Raw genomic sequence first — 20,518 nt, 5'->3', positions numbered from 1 at the left:
AAGTACATGAAAATGGCAATAATGGAAAGCTGATAATTGGACTTTGCTACAAGCTTCCTAATATAGCTGAACATGAAGAGGATGATATGCTGCAACAAATTAAAAAGGCAACAAAAACAAGTCATAGTCAAAACTGTTGGCTCCCTTGAAATTGTTCCAGAAAATGAAGTAATTCTCCCAGAAAATTATTGCAATTACATGTTTATTTCCTTGGCATGTATTGGAACAACACAAGAAAACACAGAAAAAAAAAGGCAAATTGAACATAATTTCAAACAAAACCACATAAAATAGGTCGGACAAAATTATTGACACCTAGCCAAAATTGTGGGTAAACAACTTTGTTTCAAGCATGTGAAGCTTGTTCAAACGCAATTGAGGCAAGTAACAGGTGTGGGTAATATGAAAATCACAACTAAAACCAGATAAAAAAAGGAGAAGTTGATTCAATCTTTGCATTGTGTGCATATGTGTGGCACACTAAGCATGGAGAAAACAGAAGAAGGAGAACTGTCTGAGAACTTGAGAACCAAAATTGTTGAAAAATATCAATAATTTCAAGGTTATAAGTCCATCTTTAGAGATCCGGATATTCCTATGTCCAAGGTGCGCAACATAATCAATAAATTTACAACACATACAGTCAAATATGGTGGAGCTTCAAAGAGGTTTAGGGGTTGTTTTGCTGCCTCTGACTGTGTGCAAGGAATCATGAAATCTGAAGATTAGCAAAGGATTTTGGGGCACAATGTAGTGCCTAGTGTCAGAAAGCTGGGTTTGCGTCCTAGGTCATGGGTCTTCCAGCATGACAATGACCCCAAATATACTTCAAGAAGCACCCAGAAAATGGATGGAAACAAAGTGCTGGACAGTTCTGACTAGCAATGAGTCTGGGTCTAAATCCCATTGAACACCTGTGGAGAGATCTTAAAATTGCTGTTTGGAGAAAAACATTAAAATTTGAAAGTCCTCAGTGGTTGATTCCATCTTTTCAGTTAGCCATTAGTCAGTAAGCTTTCGAGACTACTCAGATCTCTTCAGCAGACATAGTATAACACAAAATCTGAAGAGTCACATATTTATACACAACAGGGCATAGGAATAATGCAATAGATAAGACAAGTGACGTGAAGCAGAACTATCAGTATGGGAGAGGGAGAAGCAGTTGTGGCCGTAAATATGTGTGGACACAAGTAGATCTATTCTTTTTTTCTTTTATTGTGTGGCGATGAGAATTCATCCTAGTTTTAAGTTTTTGCCTTGTCTCCCCTACATACCGACCCCCAGTTGGACATTTGCTACATATAATTAAGTACATTACATTAGTTGTGATGCAGCTGAAAGTACCTGGGATCTTGTGGTCGTGATGTGAGTTGGGAATCTTTATCTTGTCCATGGTCATTATAAACGGACAGGTTTACATTTAAAGTTGGTCAGGATGAATTTTGTAAGTTTCACCACAAAGGTGAAACTATCCTCCCGGTCAGTTTGCTTTCCCTCCCAGTATCTTTTCATTCTAACAATGTTTGGTTTCTGGCAGATTATACTTGTTCCTTTTATTTTTGGTTCTCCTTACCTTGCCTTCTTTGCCCTATATGAATGTGTTTTTGTTTCTGATTCAGAGTTTTCATATTTTACTTCATACTTTCCTTTCCCCTTGTTGATAGTGTGTTGCAGCCTCCTCTCTGGTTCCTCAGGAGGTATGAGAAACTCCTCAACGGCTTATTAGTTAGTTAGGTGTGTGGTGGCATTTTTAGTTGTGCAGCTAGGGCCTTTCTACTCTGTATAGAGACTAGTTGGGTGTAGTTGCAGCATTCTCCCCTATGTGGGTTCTCCGGTGGTTATCAAGATGCGCTTTCTGTTTAAAACATTTCCCACATTTTGAACATGAAAAAGGCTTCTCCCCTGTGCGAGTTCTCTGGTGCTTATCAATATCCGATTTCTGGTTAAAACATTTCCCACATTCTGAATATGAAAAAGGCTTCTCCCCTGTGTGAGTTCTCTGAGGTTTGATAAGAATTGATTTCTTTGTAAAACATTTTCCACATTCTGAACATGAAAAAGGCTTCTCCCTCGTGTGAATTCTCTCATGTGCGATAAGATTTGATTTCTCTGTAAAACATTTCCCACATTCTGAACAGGAAAATGGCTTCTCCCCTGTGTGAGTTCTCTCATGTGCGATAAGATTTGATTTTTCTGTAAAACATTTCCCACATTCTGAACAGGAAAATGGCTTTTCTCCTGTGTGAGTTCTCTGATGTTTATTAAGATATGATTTGTGTCCAAAACATTTTTCACAATCTGAACATGAAAAAGGCTTCTCCCCTATGTGGGTTCTCTGGTGCTTAAGAAAACTACATTTATGGTTAAAACATTTTCCACATTCTGAACATGGAAAAGGCTTCTCCCCTGTGTGAGTTCTCTGATGTTTGATAAGATTTGATTTCTTTGCAAAAGATTTCCCACATTCTGAACATGAAAATGGCTTCTCCCCTGTGTGAGTTCTCTGATGTGCGATAAGATTTGATTTCTCTGAAAAACATTTCTCACATTCTGAACATGAAAAAGGCTTCTCCCCTGTGTGAGTTTTGTGATGTTTGGTAAGAGTTGATTTCTCTGTAAAACATTTCCCACATTCTGAACAGGAAAATGGTTTTTCTCCTGTGTGAGTTCTCTGATGTGCGATAAGATTTGATTTCTCTTTAAAACATTTTCCACAATCTGAACATGAAAATGGCTTCTCCCCTGTGTGAGTTCTCTGGTGCCTAACAAGATCTGATTTCTGATTAAAACATCTCCCACACTTGGAACAAGAAAATCTATTCTTCGCTGTGTGAATTTTTTGAGGTTTAAGAAAAGACTTTTTAAGAGGAAAACTATTTCCATATTCTGAATGTGAAAATGGCTTCTTTGCATTAGAAGCAGTTTGTTTTTTAATGCTTATTTTGTGACTTTGATTTTCCTTAGTAGTCAGTAATGAATCAGAAGACAGGACCTGTTTCAAAGAATCAGATGACAGATCTTTGCTGTGAAGGGATGATGGTATATCTGGAGCAATAGCATTCACTTCAATTGTATCCTGTGGGATCTGAAAATTATCTGATTTGAAAATTGAAGATGTCAACTGCCCCTCAGATCTCCTGGTACAGTCATCTGCCAAGAATAAAACCAATTATTATTTTTAATAAAAAATCCTTCAATTTTATATTTTTGAACATTTCTACTTAAACTGTCTGTAAAAAAGGCAAGTTATATAAAAAAAATCACTTATTCACCAGGACAATGACTGTCTAATAGAAAACCTCATAGGATGAACCAGTAGAGCGTGGTGTTCAACTGATTTTTCATTCTGCCTCCCAAATATGGAATAAAAAGCCACCAAATGATGATATGTAGGCAAAAATAATACCAATAAAACCTTCTACTTATTTGACAAAAAACAAGTCCCCACTCAGGTCCATCATCTTTCAGTGGAAAACCAGAGGTTTCCACATTATTAGTGGCTCAAAGGCTCTTGAAAAGCAACATGGCTTCCATAAACCAATCCAGCAATATCCACTCTCCCAATGTCAGATCTCCCCCTCACTGAGATTTGCAGTAGTTTATGTGCCTAAGTCACATTTAGCATCCATGTATTTGGCATTACTATAATGAGAAGAACCCACTTAATTTATGGTGTGTGTCTCCTGGAGCACTATCTGGGCACTATGTGTTGGGTAATAAAATGGCATATTTGTAATTTCACTCTCCAACATCCACTGTATACTAATTTCTGGAGAGTGACTGTGAGAGTCAAAATAGTCACTTCTCCTATAGATTAATTCACTGAGGGTTATAATTTCCAAAATGGAGTCACTTTATGGGGATTTCTACTGCTCTGGTTTTCTGCCATTTTGTCATATTAGGGCTTCTGCAAAAGATGTGTCCCATCTCCTCTGGGACGTCTACTTCTCCTGCTTCGACTTGTGTGACGTCTGCTTCTGTCACCAGGAGCCGCCTTATTCATTCTGCGGGCAGCGCTGGTAATGGAAGAGACGTCAAAACCAGAAGCTCTGGGTGCTGCAGGCTCTGTCCAGCCACTAAGATTAGGTTTGCTGGGACCAGTAGTACCATCCAGTTTTGCAGTGTGGGTGTCTGTGCTATCCAGCTGGAGTAATCTGCTCCCTGCTTTAGCCATTTGGAGAGCATCACACCCTACTAAAGCTGGAAGCATATTGCCGGAAGCTGCCAGATCCAGCCTTGTTCTCCTCTGGTTCAGTCCTCTGTGCTCAGCTCCCTTCTTGTGTATTTGTTTCCTGTTGTGATCCCGGCCCATTTACTGACTACTCTTGTGTCTTCTGATTTTGTATTTTTTCTGCCCTCTTCTGACCCGGCTACCTGACTATTCTTCTTCCCATCTCACTCCACAGAACAGCAGGTAACACCATGGCCCAAGCCTAGGGGTCTCTGTGTAAGTCCAGATCTATGTAGAGGGGTTAAAGGGTGATGAGGAAAGTAATTTGTGAAATATGTAAACGGGGTAGATAAGGCAAGCCTCTTCGTGGTAGCCATCTTTTGAGCTTCCAGGTGACCATGAACAGCGCCCCCAATACATTGTGTCTGGGAACTATTCCAGCAAAATCTGCATTCCTAATAGCTAAATGGCGCTCCTTCCCTTCTTAACCTGCCATGTGCCCAGACAGTAGTGTACAACCGTATATAGGGTATTGTCAAATTCAAAAGAAGTTGGAAAATAATTTGTAAGGTCCATTTGTTTCTTATTATCCTTTGTGAAAAATTTCAAAGTTTTCACCACATAAAGTGACACACGTCAGATTTGAAAAATGGGGTCTGATCATCTGCACATTCTACGCATGCTGTCATTTAGCTTTGTAGTTTACAGACATAGACATGGGCAGGTAACGGTCAGCATCATCTAATCCCAGGGGGAGATGGATCCTCCAGGTTGTAAGTTCTATAGAAAAGGGCTTTCACAATTTCCCAAAGTATTCTGAACATTTTCAGATGGAGGAGAATGTTGTGATCTAGCAGCAAAATGGTGACCACAAGATTGTGATTCGGCCGGACTACACCACCGATAAAGCAGTCACACCCGGTGACTGAGAAGAATCTGTAACTTCTCTGCATTTAGTGGTCACTACTCACCTGGGTAGTCATATGTAGGAATCTCCTCTTTACACCGCTCATCACCCCTCACATATGTCTCTGTAGTATTAATACGGGTCAGATCTTCACCCTTAAACAAATAAATATTATAAAAGTCAAAGACAGATGGAGAAGTCACATCTATGATCAGCTCTAATCCTGCCATCTCCACCGTTCTCATTACACAAATATAAAACATAATAATGGCGGATAAAACAAGACTGAGGACAAGACTGAGGACAAGACCTTCACAGCCGTCTACACATCATAGGGGAGATCTCATGACACCTTCTCTCCATCTACCTGATGATCCTGAGGGACATTGGGATCTTCTTGTTTACAGTCCTGTGGAAGAAGAGGACGGGGACATCTCTCTGGTGTTGTCCTCTTACTGGATAGATCTGGAGGAAACACATACAGGGACTGAATTCATTCTTTACATACAGATAATTATAGGCCGTGTGTATTTAGTCCTGTCTATTACCTGGTGATGTGAGGGGCTGGGGAACCTCCATCATGAAGTCCCTGTACAGATCTTTGTGTCCTTCTAAATACTCCCACTCCTCCATGGAGAAATAGACAGCGACATCCTGACACCTTATAGGAACCTGACACACACAATGATACAGTCATCCCCCCGATCCCTTCATAGCGTTACTGTATAATCTCCCAGCAGTGTCACCTCTCCAGTCAGCAGCTCAATCATCTTGTAGGCGAGTTCTAGGATCTGGTCATTGATGTCCTCATGTATCAGGGGGTGAGGTGGAGGTCCTGTGATTAATCTCTGGTTATGGAGAGACACATTAATAAATCTCACTCCAGACATTTCCAGAGTCCTCACCTCTCCAGTTCTGTCCATCTGTTATTCCCATAGATAAGAATGATGTAATGTGACGTCATCAGAATCTCTCACCTCTCCAGTAAGCCGGAAGAGGATCTCTAGGGTGAGGTGTAATATCCTCTCTGCCATCTTGTCTCTGTCCATTTCCATCTTTGATGGGTAAATCAGAAAAATTTTCTTATATAGAAGATCTCCACTGAGGAGGATCCGATATTGTAGAGACCGGAAGGAGAAAAAGATAAGTTGATGGAACATCATAAAAATCCTGTGTAATAATACATCTATTGGAGATAATGAGAGGAAACATATAAGGAGATTTATTATTTGACAGTATTTCGTTTTCTTCTTTACATCTAGTAATAAAACCTATATATTTTAGGACACAGACAACAAGCAGTTTCTTCCTTGGAGTCTGCAGCTGAATACGTTTCTCATAGACACACTGTCAGGGAAATATTGAGAAAATATTAACAATTTCTCCCAAACCCCTCTTAAACAGTGTATAATATTTCGTCAAACCCCATTAATGCGGATACAACATCAAAGTATAGAGCAAATATATATACAAATTGAAGAGAGGTGACACCTACTAGACTGCTGGATGGTATTCAAAGGTAGGAATTCAAAAGTGTGGAGATATGGTGACACTGGTTGCTTGGGTCTGCAGAAAAGAGCAGAGAGTGGGAGACTCAGAGTTAACAGCTGAGAGGGACTGTGGAGGCAGAGATAGACCGATTAGAGCTGGACGTAGCATACCTGTGACCCCTAGTTCCTGGTTATAAGGTGGTACTGCATGTCGTGGGTTAGAGGAACGCAGTGTCCACCGCTAGTTCCTCGTGCTGTGAGAGTTGTCAGGGGCAGGATGGTATCGGCTGACCAATCACCGCCAATCCCGCAGTGTTGTGTAGTGTGAACTCCGGAAGTGCACGTGTGACATCACCTGAAGGGACGCGCTGCTCCCAGGAAGCTGTGCGATCCGCAGGCTGGTGTAAATGCGTTCCAGTGAGCCGGAAGTTTGAGTGCCAGGGAGAGAGAACGTGCGTTCCACCAGTATAGAGCATAAGACCCAATGGGCATGAGCCAGAGCCTTTGTTGGAGTGGAGAAGGATCCAGGAGGGGGGACAAGAGTGTGCCAGAGAGGAATAATCTGCAATAAAGGAGACAATATAGGAGTAGGATATGGAGATCAATAATGTATATTATTGACCTATTCAAATTGAAGACCACATTTCCAAATGTCAAATACATTTCAACATAGGGTCACATAAGATCCCTGGGTGACAAGTTTCTCTATACCAATTGTTCAATGAGAACCAAACTCCAAACATAAAAAAAACTTATATAAAAAGCCAGTAGGTCATAGTCCCTATTAAGGCCTTTCGGCTCTAAGGACTGTAATTCATGAATCCAGTAGGCTTCTGTACGTTTGAGAAGGCTCACTCAGTCGCTCCCCCGACGTGGTGTCAAAACTTGTTCCAATACCTGGTACTTGAATTGAGAAATACTATGTCCTGCCATGAAAAACTGTTGGGGAATGGGTAACATTAGGTTTTTGCACCAAATTGTGGACTTGTGCTTTGAAATCCTATCCCTTATGGGCTGTGCCGTCTCCCCCACATAGATTCGGCCGAATGGACATTTAATAAGATATACCACATATGAACTGTCACATATAAAGTACCTTTTGATGTTGCATATTTTGCCAGTTTGTGGGTGATGAACAATGCTACCCCTGAGGACATTGTTGCATTGACGACATTGGAGAGATGGGAATGTGCCCATTTTGGGATTCTGCAAAAACCATTGTTTAGGACCTTGGTGCACTGCGCCCAAATCGGCACGTACTAGGGAGTCTCTAATATTGGTTGCTCTCTTAAAACACGGTAGGAAGGGTTGTTGGAACGCAGGGATCGTGGGATAGCCGGTTTGTAAGATGTTCCTGTGTTTCCTAATGGTTTTATGTAAGATGTAGGCGAAGGGGTGTAACGTGTGAACGAAAGGGATTCTGTCCTTAGTGTTTGGACGATCAGTTCTGGAATTCGACGCCTGAGGATGCAAGAAGCTAGGTGGATAGCCTCGTTCAGTGAATTTGGTCGACATTTCTTGTAACCTCTGATTGTGGATAGTTTCACTGGACACAATCCGTTTGACCCTCTGAAATCGTGATGTAGGTATAGATTTCTTCATCGACCTTGGATGATTGCTAGAAAAGTGTAATAGGCCATTGCGATCGGTGGGCTTAGAATAGAGGTCAGTTGTTAGGTGGCCCTGTGTATCCTTGATCACCACGGTATCAAGGAAACTAACACGGCTTGAATCATATGTCATGGTGAAGCGTCTTGAAACCACAAACGTTTAATGTTGTGGGATTGATTGCATCAGATAAATGTCTTCTAATACATTTTTTTTGCGACTCTGACGTGCATCCCACATATTTTAGTTTACTCTCTATACATTCTATTAAATGCACTGCTCAAAAAAATAAAGGGAACACTCAAATAACACATCCTAGATCTGAATCAATGAAATATTCTCATTGAATACTTTGTTCTGTACAAAGTTGAATGTGCTGACTACAAAATCACACAAAAATTATCAAACCTTTTCTCTTCCAGTCTTAGTGAATGCCCTCTTGTTACCGTAATATCCCTCATTTTGAAAAAATCCCGGGCAAGATCTCTATACTGTCCCCTAACATATTTGTACACATTTATTATGTCCCCCCTCAACCTTCTCTTTTCCAGGCTGAATAGTCCTAGTTTTGCCAACCTCTCTGGGTATTGCAGTCCCTCCATTCCCTTTATTAATTTTGTTGCCCTCCTTTGTACCTTTTCAAGCTCATTTATATCCTTTCTATATATTGGGGCCCATAACTTTTGCGTTGTTTTGTGGCTGACAATCAAGAGGGGTGGTCTGAGTTTCTGCCACTGGCTGAATTTGCTCTTAACAACCATACATTCTCTTCTGCTGGGTGTTCTCCTTTTTTTTGTTGTACTGGGAGACATCCGTCGTTTGGGTCATTCTCCAAATTGGTATCGGCTGTGCCGGAGGAGGAGAATTTTTCCGGTGATTTGGAGAGAGTTTGGACTGATGTACGTCGTAACCTTCAAGAGGCTAACAAAAAATCCAAGAGGTACTTTGACAGGAAACATCAAGAGGTTTTGTTTACTGTTGGTGACATGGTTTGGTTGTCCTCTAGGAATCTGCGGTTGAGGATTCCTTCTAAGAAATTGGGCCCGAAGTTTGTAGGTCCGTTTAAGGTGCTTCAGGTAGTTAACCAATCTGCTGTTAGGTTGGAGGCTCCTACCTCCTGGAAGATTAATCCGGTGTTTCATGTTTCCTTATTGAAAAAAGCTGATGTTTCTGATAGGGACGCCACTGTTTCTGTTCCTCCGGTGGAGGCAGACGGTGAATATGAAATTTCTCGCATTCTTAATTCTAGATGGCATAGAGGGAGATTGCAGTATCTCGTCGCTTGGAAAGGTTTCGGTCCCGAGGATAACTCCTGGGTAAGGGCAGATGATGTCTCTGCTCCTAGACTTGTCGGAGCGTTTCACAGGAGGTTTCCTGATAGACCTGGGCCTGGAGGATCCGGAGGATCCTCATAGAAGAGGGGGTACTGTTAGAACCCTCCTGTTACTTTTTTCTATTTTGCTGGTCACATGACTTTTTGCCTATATAATCCAGCTCCACCCTCCTGGCCTTGCTGGACTTCAGTGTTACATTTACTCTTAAGCTAGCCAGGTGCTTTGTACCTTACTCTGTAGTTTGCTTGGTCTTTGACCACTTGTACTTTTGTTTGTCTTTGCTCTGCTACAATTTCTGCTAGGAGGTGTCCAACTATATCCCAGTCCTTAGTTCTTGTAGGGACACCTCCCTTATATCTATAGGTCTGCGTTCAGACTAGCCGAGGACTTAGGCGGGCCTGTTCACAAGGAACAGGTCCCCCGCTGCATCGTAGGGAATCAGCTTAGTCCTATTGTAGGGACAGTTTTCCTTTCTTTTCCTTAGTGTTTGTAGCAGTTCATAACAGATCCAACTTTGATGTAATGTCCTTAAAACAAGTCAAAAATGAGACTCAGTATTGTGTGTGGCCTCCACGTGCCTGTATAACCTCCCTACAACGCCTGGGCATGCTACTGATGAGGTTCCGCAAACTCCTGGACAGTTTGTGTTGTAACGTGACGTGGATGGAGCAAGACATGACCCAGCTTTCGTCCTTCTCCATCACAGCAACATCCCTTTAAAAACATATAAAAATTTGATACTGAGACTCTTGATCACGTCTGCTAGAGCATGTATTCCCTCTCTATGGAAAAGTAACACTATCCGACAATCTCACTATGGTTCTCCAAAATAAATGAGATTATGTTAACGGAGGAGCTCACCTCCACGATCAGTAACTTCCATGATAAATTTTATAAAACATGGTTCTACTGGAGTTTAAATCTTCCGCTGATTACCTTGACCTCATAGGGGAAAGCTAAGTCTATACTTCAGGAGCCTCTCTGAAGTTACCCTAACCCTTTTACCCATACATACCTTCCCCCACTTCCCTTTGTCTTTGTGTGTATTTGTGTTTTTGGTTTTAACTACTCATTTTTTCTTTTATAGCCCTTATTTGTTAAACCACATGAATATGTAATGACTTAATATTTAAGTCTGAGTCACCACGCTGGTATATCCTAAAACACATTGAACCAATGTTCTACCAGCGACTCTACTTTGGATTGTGTTAACTTCTTTCATTTTGTTTTCAAATGTTTTGGAAATACTGGTTATTGTTATGGGGTCATGTTTGACCTACTACTTGTTGCACAACTAGTACCTGGTGTTTGTATTTGTATTTCCTGTTCAAAACTTAATAAAGATAAATTTATAAAGGATAATCAAGTCACATTGCGTTTGATATTTGTTTCTTGAAAAAAAACTAGGGAAAGTTTTCCGCAGAGTGTAGAACAGGGGTGGGCAATTAATTTTCCCGAGGGGCCACATGAGAGACCGTGACTGTTGGGGAGGGCCGAACCAATAGGCTGAAATTAATTCTGCTCAATATTAATATTAACATGAGCATGAGCCCCACACAGCCTCCCCATGTCCAGCATGAGCCCCACAAAGCCCCCCATGTCCAGCATGAGCCCCACACAGCCCCCCCATGTCCAGCATGAGCCCCACACAGCCCCCCCATGTCCAGCATGAGCCCCACACAGCCCCCCATGTCCAGCATGAGCCCCACACAGCCCCCAAGTCCAGCATGAGCCCCACACAGCCCCCCCATGTCCAGCATGAGCCCCACACAGCCCCCCCCATGTCCAGTATGAGCCACACACAGTCCTCCCGTGTCCAGCATGAGCACCACACAGCTCTCCTGTGTCCACCATGAGCTCCACACAGCCCCCCATGTCCAGTATGAGAGCTCGAGAGCCTCCTCATGTCCAGCATGACAGCCCTTCCAAGTGTCCAGCATGACAGCCCCCCAGTGTCCAGCATTAAAGCCCCCCAGTGTCCAGCATTAAAGCCCCCCAGTGTCCAGCATTAAAGCCCCCCATGTCCAGCATGAGAGCCCCCCCATGTCCAGCATGAGAGCCCCCCCTGTGTCCAGCATGAGAGCCCCCCCTGTGTCCAGCATGAGAGCCCCCCCTGTGTCCAGCATGAGAGCCCCCCCTGTGTCCAGCATGAGAGCCCCCCCCCGTGTCCAGCATGAGAGCCCCCCCCCTGTGTCCAGCATGAGAGCCCCCCCCCTGTGTCCAGCATGAGAGCCCCCCCTGTGTCCAGCATGAGAGCCCCTCTGTGTCCAGCATGACAACCCTCCCTAGTGTCCAGCATGAGAGCCCCCTGTGTCCAGCATGAGAGCCCCCCCTGTGTCCAGCATGAGACCCCCCTGTGTCCAGCATGACAGCCCTCCCTGTGTCCAGCATGAGCCCCCCACTATGTCCAGCATGAGAGCCCCACTATGTCCAGCATGAGAGCCCCCGTGTCCAGCATGAGAGCCCCCCCTGTGTCCAGCATTAAAGCATCTCTTGTGTCCAGCATTAAAGCCCCCCTGTGTCCAGCATCAAAGCAAAGCCGTCCCTGTGTCCAGCATTAAAGCCCCCCCTGTGTCCAGCATATACTTACTTCACTCCTGTCTCTGATGCACTGACTCTCCACAGTGTGCAGGCTGATGCCATTGTGTCAGCTGTTTCTAACGCTGATTGGTGGAAGAGGGAAGTGGCGGCCCCTCCTCCACCAATGCATTCACCGCGGATTGAGACCACGGATTGAGACAGCGGTGACGGTGTGCAGGCGGGCAGTGACGGCGAGCGGTGACGGCGTGCGGTGCAGTGCGGCCCGTGGGCCACTGTTATCAGCCCTTCGGCTGTCTCGGTCCGCGGGCCGGACTGGAACAGCCAGAGGGCCAGATGTGGCCCGCGGGCCGCACGTTGCCCAGATCTGGTGTAGAAGCCTTTTTGGATACAAAACTCAAACAAAATATGCAAAAGAATTTACAAAGTCTGGAGGATGCTATCTCAGACATCAAAAAAACTAAGTTTCAAAGAGATATCAAAGACAACGAGTCAAATTCAATTTACACATGGAAATGAAACAAACCAAGAGCTACCAAGAGCAAAGGAAATAGAGGAGAGTGGAGGTCAGCTTCACAAATCCCAATGTGTCCATGGGTTCCTCTAATTATAATTCTCTGAGGACTTATCTGATGTATCAGTGGGATCAACTAATGACAGATGGAACAAAAATAAATTCTCAAGTATTCCCCATAATTCAGCACAAAACAACAGGCCGGAAGAATCTCAAATGTGCCCGGACATGTGCGTTCCATGCCGGAGTGCATCACAGTCTCCTATCTGCGAATGCGCATGTCCGGAAGCATGTGTTCCACGCATATGATATTGGATTGTATACCACCAACATAGAAAAATCCTAGCTCTGAGATCAGCATTATGGGAGACTAAAAACAAGTATTGAACATCCTCCCATCATGCAATAGGCATGTAGATCTACTTTATCACTACATAAAATATGGGATGGTGGCCCACAGTATATTCCGAAATGATCAAATTTGTCCCCTATTGCATAGAGATACACAAGGATCACCAGACTTGTTAGTTACTAAATAGTATATGTAGGATATAACTGATAAGAAATAATTCTGATATAGAAGCTCAGATATCTCGATGAAGTGCAATAATATGTGAACCCCAATCACTGGGAACTGAGTAGCAATGGGTAGAGTATAAAATCCAAAAATGTAATCCAGAATGGGGCTGTATTCACACAAAACAAGCATAGGAAATTAGCTCATTCAGTCCCTTAGGGGCTCGTGAATCCAGTATGGAAATCCACTCACTTTCCTTTTTGGAGGATACATCTATTGTGATCACCTCCTCTCACATTGGGTTTAACCACCTCAATGATACAAAAGGAGATGTCTCTGGTTTCACCTCGATGTACACTATTCATGTGTCTCGCTAATCGGGTGTCCTGACCATGGCGTATTTCGCCCAAATGCCCCCCCCACACTTCTCCTAGACTCCCTCTTAGTCTTGCCTGCATAATCTGTCCAAACACAAAAAAGAAAACAAGAACCGGCACCTTTGTACGGGGAAGAAAATTGGTCCAGGAATAGTGTACAGCTGTCTAGCCCGCATGTTGCTTTTAAAGTGATACAATAAAGGAGTACGTTTTATGGACCGGTGAGTGCTATCCTTTCTTCTTATTTGCTTACATGTTGCCTACATAATCTAGGGGGCAGGTGCATGTGGCCATATATACAAGTCCTGAGGTTTTACAGTTGGAATAACCCCTCTGAAAAAAGTTTTTATTCGTGGAGGAACTCGAGAAAGATTTACATGGTCTCATCCAATTACATGTACAACATTCTCCACATCTAAAGAAACCACAGATTCTTCTATCTAGCCAAGTCCCCTTGGGTGCAGGTTTTTTGTAGAAACTATGCACTAAACGGTCCCTAATTGACAAACCCTTTCTGAAAGTTATTGTGGGAGTAGATCACACAGCACCCTCAGGTCCGGGTCGGCCACAAGTATATCCCAGGTCACTCTGATTGTCATAAGTTTTTCTTACTTGTGTTATCCCATCTTTTTCTTGGTCTCTTGATTAGGTATGGAGGAGTGTCTGTCTCTCCCATTTATCTGCAAACGATGATGCGGAATCCAAAATGTACCAGGAGTACCCTATAATCCCTTAATCTGGTGTTCAGGTCTATTGCCTGTATATTAAAATCTGTGACATTATGGCAGTACCTTCTCAACCATAAAAATTGACCCTTGGGTATTCCTCTTTTTATGGGGATGGGGTGGTGGCTATTCCACTTCAATAGTTTATTAGTGCTAGTAGGTTTATGGTAGTTGAGTGTTCCTAGGGTCCCATCCCATTCTATCTAGATTAGTACATCCAGGAAAGTCAACTGGTTATAATTAAACTCTGATGTAAATCTAAGGCCCACTCTATTGATGTTGAGTTACCTGACAAATTCAAAAGATTGTTCACTCGTCTCTGACCAGATGATTAAAATGTAGTCAATATATTTGTACCATACCCCAATATATGGGTGCCACCACTTATGATCATCCCTGAATATTGTGGATTCCTCCCACCAGCATAGGAAAAGGTTAGCATACGAGGGGACACAGGGGCTCCCCATCGCAGTACCCCTGAGCTGGTGGAAGTACTTCCTGTCAAAAAGAAAGAAGTTATGAGTAAGAGTGAATTTTAGAAGATCCTCCATGAAGTCATTATGTCTGCTACACTCTACTGATCTCGATTTCAAGAAATGTCTTACTCCTCTGATACCATCCTCATGCGGAATATTACTGTACAAAGCCTAGATATCTAGTAAGGCCTGATCCCCTATATGCATGTATACATGCTCGAGGGTATACATGTAGGGGAGCAGGCAAAGGGAAAACCACTGTCCGGAGGGATTATTCCAACTGCAGGACCTCAGGCGATACTGGGGGAACATTATACTGTGTGGGGGCATCATACATACTGCATAAGGGACATAATGGGGGCCTTACACTGTGTGGGGGCATCATACATCCTGCATAAGGGGCATAATGGGGGCATTATACTGTGTGGGGGCATCATACATCCTGCATAAGGGGCATAATGGGGACATTACACTGTGTGGGGCATCATACATCCTGCATAAGGGGCATAATGGGGGCATTACACTGTGTGGGGGGCATCATACGTACTGCATAAGGGGCATAATGGGGGCATTATACTGTGTGGGGGCATCATACATCCTCCATAAGGGGCATAATGGGAGCATTACACTGTGTGGGGGCATCATACATCCTGCATAAGGGGCATAATGGGGGCATTACACTGTGTGGGGGCATCATACATCCTGCATAAGGGGCATAATGGGGGCATTACACTGTGTGGGGCATCATACATCCTGTATAAGGGACATAATGGGGGCATTACACTGTGTGGGGCATCATACATCCTGCATAAGGGGTATAATGGGGTATTACACTGTGGGGGCATCATACATCCTGCATAAGGGGCATCATACATCCTGCATAAGGGGCATTACATTGTGTGGGGAGCATCATATATACTACATAAGGGGTATAATGAGGGCATTACACTGTGTGGGGGCATCATACATCCTGCATAAGGGGCATAATGGGGGCATTACACTGTGTGGGGGCATCATACATCCTGCATAAGTGGCATAATGGGGGCATTACACTGTGGGGGCATCATACATACTGCATAAGGGGCATCATACATCCTGCATAAGGGGCATTACACTGTGTGGGGGCATCATACATCCTGCATAAGGGGCATAATGGGGGCATTACACTGTGTGGGGGGCATCATACATCCTGCAGAAGGGGCATGATGGGGGCATTACACTGTGTGGAGGCATCAAACATCCTGCATAAGGGGCATAATGGGGGCATTACACTGTGTGGGGGCATCATACATCCTGCATAAGGGGCATAATGGGGGCATTACACTGTGTGGGCTTCATACATCCTGCATAAGGGGCATAATGGGGGCATTACACTGTGGGGCCAGTAAAGGGGTCCTGTACTATGAGAACAATACGTTTCCTCCCTTCCTGTCTCCATAGAAACCTTATGATTCTTATAAAGAGGCAACACAAGACCCCAAAAGAGTCTCCGTGCTGAAGGGGTTAATACCCCCCGCGCCCAGTAATGGGGTCTCCACATACCTCCACCTGCAGAGCCGCCACCACATATATGGCTGCTCTGTGCGCACAGGAGCTGTGATGAGGTCACAGGAGGGGAGGAGTCAGGGGTCACATGATCAGGGGCCTCAGTGGATGCAGGACTCTGCTGTGCTGGTTGTCATGGTGCTGGATGAGCTGAAGTTTATGTGTGGGGTCAGGAGGGGTTTACAGTGTGGATGTAGCAGAGCCGCGTGTGTACGAGGTGTACGGAGCGGAACCGTGTGTGTACGAGGTGTACGGAGCAGAGCCGTGTGTGTACGAGGCGTACGGAGCAGAGCCGCGTGTGTACGAGGTGTACGGAGCAGAGCCGTGTGTGTACGAGGTGTACGGAGCGGAGCCATGTGTGTACGAGGTGTACGGAGCAGAGCCGCGTGTGTACGAGGTGTACGGAGCAGAGCCGCGTGTGTACGAGGTGTACGGAGCGGAGCCGCGTGTGTACGAGGCGTACGGAGCGGAGCCGCGCGTGTACGAGGTGTACGGAGCGGAGCCGCGCGTGTACGAGGTGTACGGAGCGGAGCCGCGCCTGTACGAGGTGTACGGAGCGGAGCCGTGTGTACGAGGTGTACGGAGCAGAGCCGCGTGTGTACGAAGTGTACGGAGCAGAGCCGTGTGTGTACGAGGTGTACGGAGCAGAGCCGCACATGTACGAGGTGTACGGAGCAGAGCCGCGTGTGTACGAAGTGTACGGAGCAGAGCCGTGTGTGTACGAGGTGTACGGAGCAGAGCCGTGTGTGTACGAGGTGTACGGAGCAGAGCCGTGTGTGTACGAGGTGTATGGAGCGGAGCCGTGTGTGTACGAGGTGTACGGAGCAGAGCCGCGTGTGTACGAGGTGTACGGAGCAGAGCCGCGTGTGTACGAGGTGTACGGAGCAGAGCCGCGTGTGTACGAGGTGTACGGAGCGGAGCCGCGTGTATACGAGGTGTACGGAGCGGAGCCGCGTGTGTACGAGGCGTACGGAGCAGAGCCGTGTTTGTACGAGGTGTACGGAACGGAGCCGCGTGTGTACGAGGTGTACGTAGCAGAGCCGTGTGTGTACGAGGTGTACGGAGCGGAGCCGTGTGTGTATGAGGCGTACGGATCGGAGCCGCAGGTGTACGAGGTGTACGGAGCAGAGCCGCGTGTGTACGAGGTGTACGGAGCGGAGCCGAGTGTGTACAAGGTGTACGGAGCAGAGCCGCGTGTGTACGAGGTGTACGGATCGGAGCCGCGTGTGTACGAGGTGTACGGAGCAGATCCGCGTGTGTACGATGTGTACGGAGCGGAGCCGCGCGTGTACGAGGTGTACGGAGCGGAGCCGCGTGTGTACGAGGTGTACGGAGCAGAGCCGCGTGTGTACGAGGTGTACGGAGCAGAGCCGCGTGTGTACGAGGCGTACGGAGCGGAGCCGCGCGTGTACGAGGCGTACGGAGCGGAGTCGCGTGTGTAAGAGGTGTACGGAGCGGAGCCGCGCGTGTACGAGGTGTACGAAGCGGAGCCGCGCGTGTACGAGGTGTACGGAGCGGAGCCGCGCGTGTACGAGGTGTACGGAGCGGAGCCGCGCGTGTACGAGGTGTACGGAGCGGAGCCGCGCCTGTACGAGGTGTACGGAGCGGAGCCGTGTGTACGAGGTGTACGGAGCAGAGCCGCGTGTGTACGAAGTGTACGGAGCAGAGCCGTGTGTGTACGAAGTGTACGGAGCAGAGCCGCACGTGTACGAGGTGTACGGAGCAGAGCCGCGTGTGTACGAGGTGTACGGAGCAGAGCCGTGTGTGTACGAGGTGTATGGAGCGGAGCCGTGTGTGTACGAGGTGTACGGAGCAGAGCCGCGTGTGTACGAGGTGTACGGAGCGGAGCCGCGTGTGTACGAGGTGTACGGAGCGGAGCCGCGTGTATACGAGGTGTACGGAGCGGAGCCGCGTGTGTACGAGGCGTACGGAGCGGAGCCGTGTTTGTACGAGGTGTACGGAACGGAGCCGCGTGTGTACGAGGTGTACGTAGCAGAGCCGTGTGTGTACGAGGTGTACGGAGCGGAGCCGTGTGTGTACGAGGTGTACGGAGCGGAGCCGTGTGTGTACGAGGTGTACGGAGCAGAGCCGCGTGTGTACGAGGTGTACGGAGCAGAGCCGCGTGTGTACGAGGTGTACGGAGCGGAGCCGCGTGTATACGAGGTGTACGGAGCGGAGCCGCGTGTGTACGAGGCGTACGGAGCAGAGCCGTGTTTGTACGAGGTGTACGGAACGGAGCCGCGTGTGTACGAGGTGTACGTAGCAGAGCCGTGTGTGTACGAGGTGTACGGAGCGGAGCCGTGTGTGTATGAGGCGTACGGATCGGAGCCGCAGGTGTACGAGGTGTACGGAGCAGAGCCGCGTGTGTACGAGGTGTACGGAGCGGAGCCGAGTGTGTACAAGGTGTATGGAGCAGAGCCACGTGTGTACGAGGTGTACGGATCGGAGCCGTGTGTGTACGAGGTGTACGGAGCAGATCCGCGTGTGTACGATGTGTACGGAGCGGAGCCGCGCGTGTACGAGGTGTACGGAGCGGAGCCGCGTGTGTACGAAGTGGACCCGCGTGTGTACGAGGTGTACGGAGCGGAGCCGCGTGTGTACGAGGTGTACGGAGCGGAGCCGCGCCTGTACGAGGTGTACGGAGTGGAGCCGTGTGTACGAGGTGTACGGAGCAGAGCCGCGTGTGTACGAAGTGTACGGAGCAGAGCCGTGTGTGTACGAGGTGTACGGAGCAGAGCCGCACGTGTACGAGGTGTACGGAGCAGAGCCGCGTGTGTACGAGGTGTACGGAGCAGAGCCGTGTGTGTACGAGGTGTATGGAGCGGAGCCGTGTGTGTACGAGGTGTATGGAGCGGAGCCGTGTGTGTACGAGGTGTACGGAGCAGAGCCGCGTGTGTACGAGGTGTACGGAGCGGAGCCGCGTGTATACGAGGTGTACGGAGCGGAGCCGCGTGTGTACGAGGCGTACGGAGCAGAGCCGTGTTTGTACGAGGTGTACGGAACGGAGCCGCGTGTGTACGAGGTGTACGTAGCAGAGCCGTGTGTGTACGAGGTGTACGGAGCGGAGCCGTGTGTGTATGAGGCGTACGGATCGGAGCCGCAGGTGTACGAGGTGTACGGAGCAGAGCCGCGTGTGTACGAGGTGTACGGAGCGGAGCCGAGTGTGTACAAGGTGTACGGAGCAGAGCCGCGTGTGTACGAGGTGTACGGATCGGAGCCGCGTGTGTACGAGGTGTACGGAGCGGAGCCGCGTGTGTACGAGGTGTACGGAGCGAAACCGCGTGTGTACAATGTCTACGGAGCGGAGCCGCATGTGTACGAGGTGTACGGAGCGGAGCCGCGTGTGTACGAAGCGGAGCCGCGTGTGTACGAGGTGTACGGAGCGGAGCCGCGTGTGTACGAGGTGTACGGAGCGGAGCCGCGTGTGTACAAGGTGTACGGAGCGGAGCCGCGTGTGTACGAGGTGTACGGAGCGGAGCCGGGCGTGTATCAGGCGTACGGAGCGGAGCCGCGCGTGTACGAGGCGAACGGAGCGGAGCCGCGTGTGTACGAGGCGTACGGAACGAAGCCGCGCGTGTACGAGGCGTACGGAGTGGAGCAGCGCGTGTACGAGGCGTACGGAGCGGAGCCGCGTGTACGAGGCGTACGGAGCGGAGCCGTGCGTGTACGAGGCGTACGGAGCGGAGCCGCTCGTGTACGAGGCGTACGGAGCAGAGCCGTGCGTGTACGAGGCGTACGGAGCGGAGCCGCGCGTGTACGAGGTGTATGGAGCAGAGCCGTGTGTACGAGGCGTACGGAGCGGAGCCGCTTGTGTACGATGTCTACGGAGCGGAGCCGCATGTGTAAAGGTGTACGGAGCGGAGCCGCGTGTGTACGAAGCGGAGCCCCGTGTGTACGAGGTATACGGAGCGGAGCCGTGTGTGTACAAGGTGTACGGAGCGAAGTCGCGAGTGTGTGCGAGGTGTACGGAGCGGAGCCGCGTGTGTACGATGTGTACGGAGCGGAGCCGCATGTGTACGAGGTGTACGGAGCGGAGCCGCGTGCGTACGAAGCGGAGCCGCGTGTGTACGATGCGGAGCCGCGTGTGTACGAGGTGTACGGAGCTGAGCCGCGTGTGTACGAAGCGGTGCTGCGTGTGTACGAGGTGTACGGAACGGAGCCGCGTGTGTACGAGGTGTACGGAGCGGAGCCGGGCGTGTACGATGTGAACGGAGCGGAGCCGCGCGTGTACGAGGTGTACGGAGCGGAGCCGCGCGTGTACCAGGCGTACGGAGCGGAGCCGGGCGTGTACCAGGCGTACGGAGAGGAGCCGC

The 20,518-nt window shown here is 47.8% G+C and overlaps 3 protein-coding genes across 6 annotated transcripts in view; 1 reads left to right on the top strand and 2 right to left on the bottom strand.

The window, feature by feature from the left end:
• The window catches only part of LOC141271687 (uncharacterized), a 205,240-nt gene that overhangs the window by 28,949 nt on the left and 155,773 nt on the right, over positions 1-20,518 (top strand). The gene's annotated exons all lie outside the window — the stretch shown is intronic.
• The window catches only part of LOC141271684 (uncharacterized), a 241,179-nt gene that overhangs the window by 152,618 nt on the left and 68,043 nt on the right, over positions 1-20,518 (bottom strand). The gene's annotated exons all lie outside the window — the stretch shown is intronic.
• LOC141271683 (uncharacterized) lies at positions 338-16,280 on the bottom strand. 4 transcript variants are annotated; one of them, XM_073681724.1, is made up of 9 exons: positions 16,203-16,280; positions 6,927-7,133; positions 6,577-6,647; positions 6,059-6,267; positions 5,828-5,929; positions 5,630-5,753; positions 5,449-5,546; positions 5,146-5,236; positions 338-3,153 (listed from the first exon to the last, which is right to left on the bottom strand). In XM_073681724.1, exons 1-9 carry the CDS (start codon positions 16,226-16,228, stop codon positions 1,793-1,795), a joined length of 2,289 nt encoding a protein of 762 aa, XP_073537825.1. In that variant the 5' UTR covers positions 16,229-16,280; the 3' UTR covers positions 338-1,792. The 4 variants fall into 4 exon arrangements, with proteins under 4 accessions (XP_073537825.1, XP_073537826.1, XP_073537827.1 ...); XM_073681725.1 differs by lacking the exon at positions 16,203-16,280 and having other exon boundaries at positions 356-3,153; positions 6,743-7,053; XM_073681726.1 differs by lacking the exon at positions 16,203-16,280 and having other exon boundaries at positions 356-3,153; positions 6,059-6,182; positions 6,743-7,053.

The sequence above is a fragment of the Phyllobates terribilis genome, unplaced genomic scaffold, assembly GCF_046119375.1.
Source record: "Phyllobates terribilis strain yellow unplaced genomic scaffold, ASM4611937v1 Scaffold_5__5_contigs__length_657084704, whole genome shotgun sequence".
Lineage (NCBI taxonomy): Eukaryota > Metazoa > Chordata > Amphibia > Anura > Dendrobatidae > Phyllobates > Phyllobates terribilis.
The sequence above is the reverse complement of the archived record's forward strand: the minus strand, read 5'-3'. Positions and strand labels throughout refer to the sequence as shown.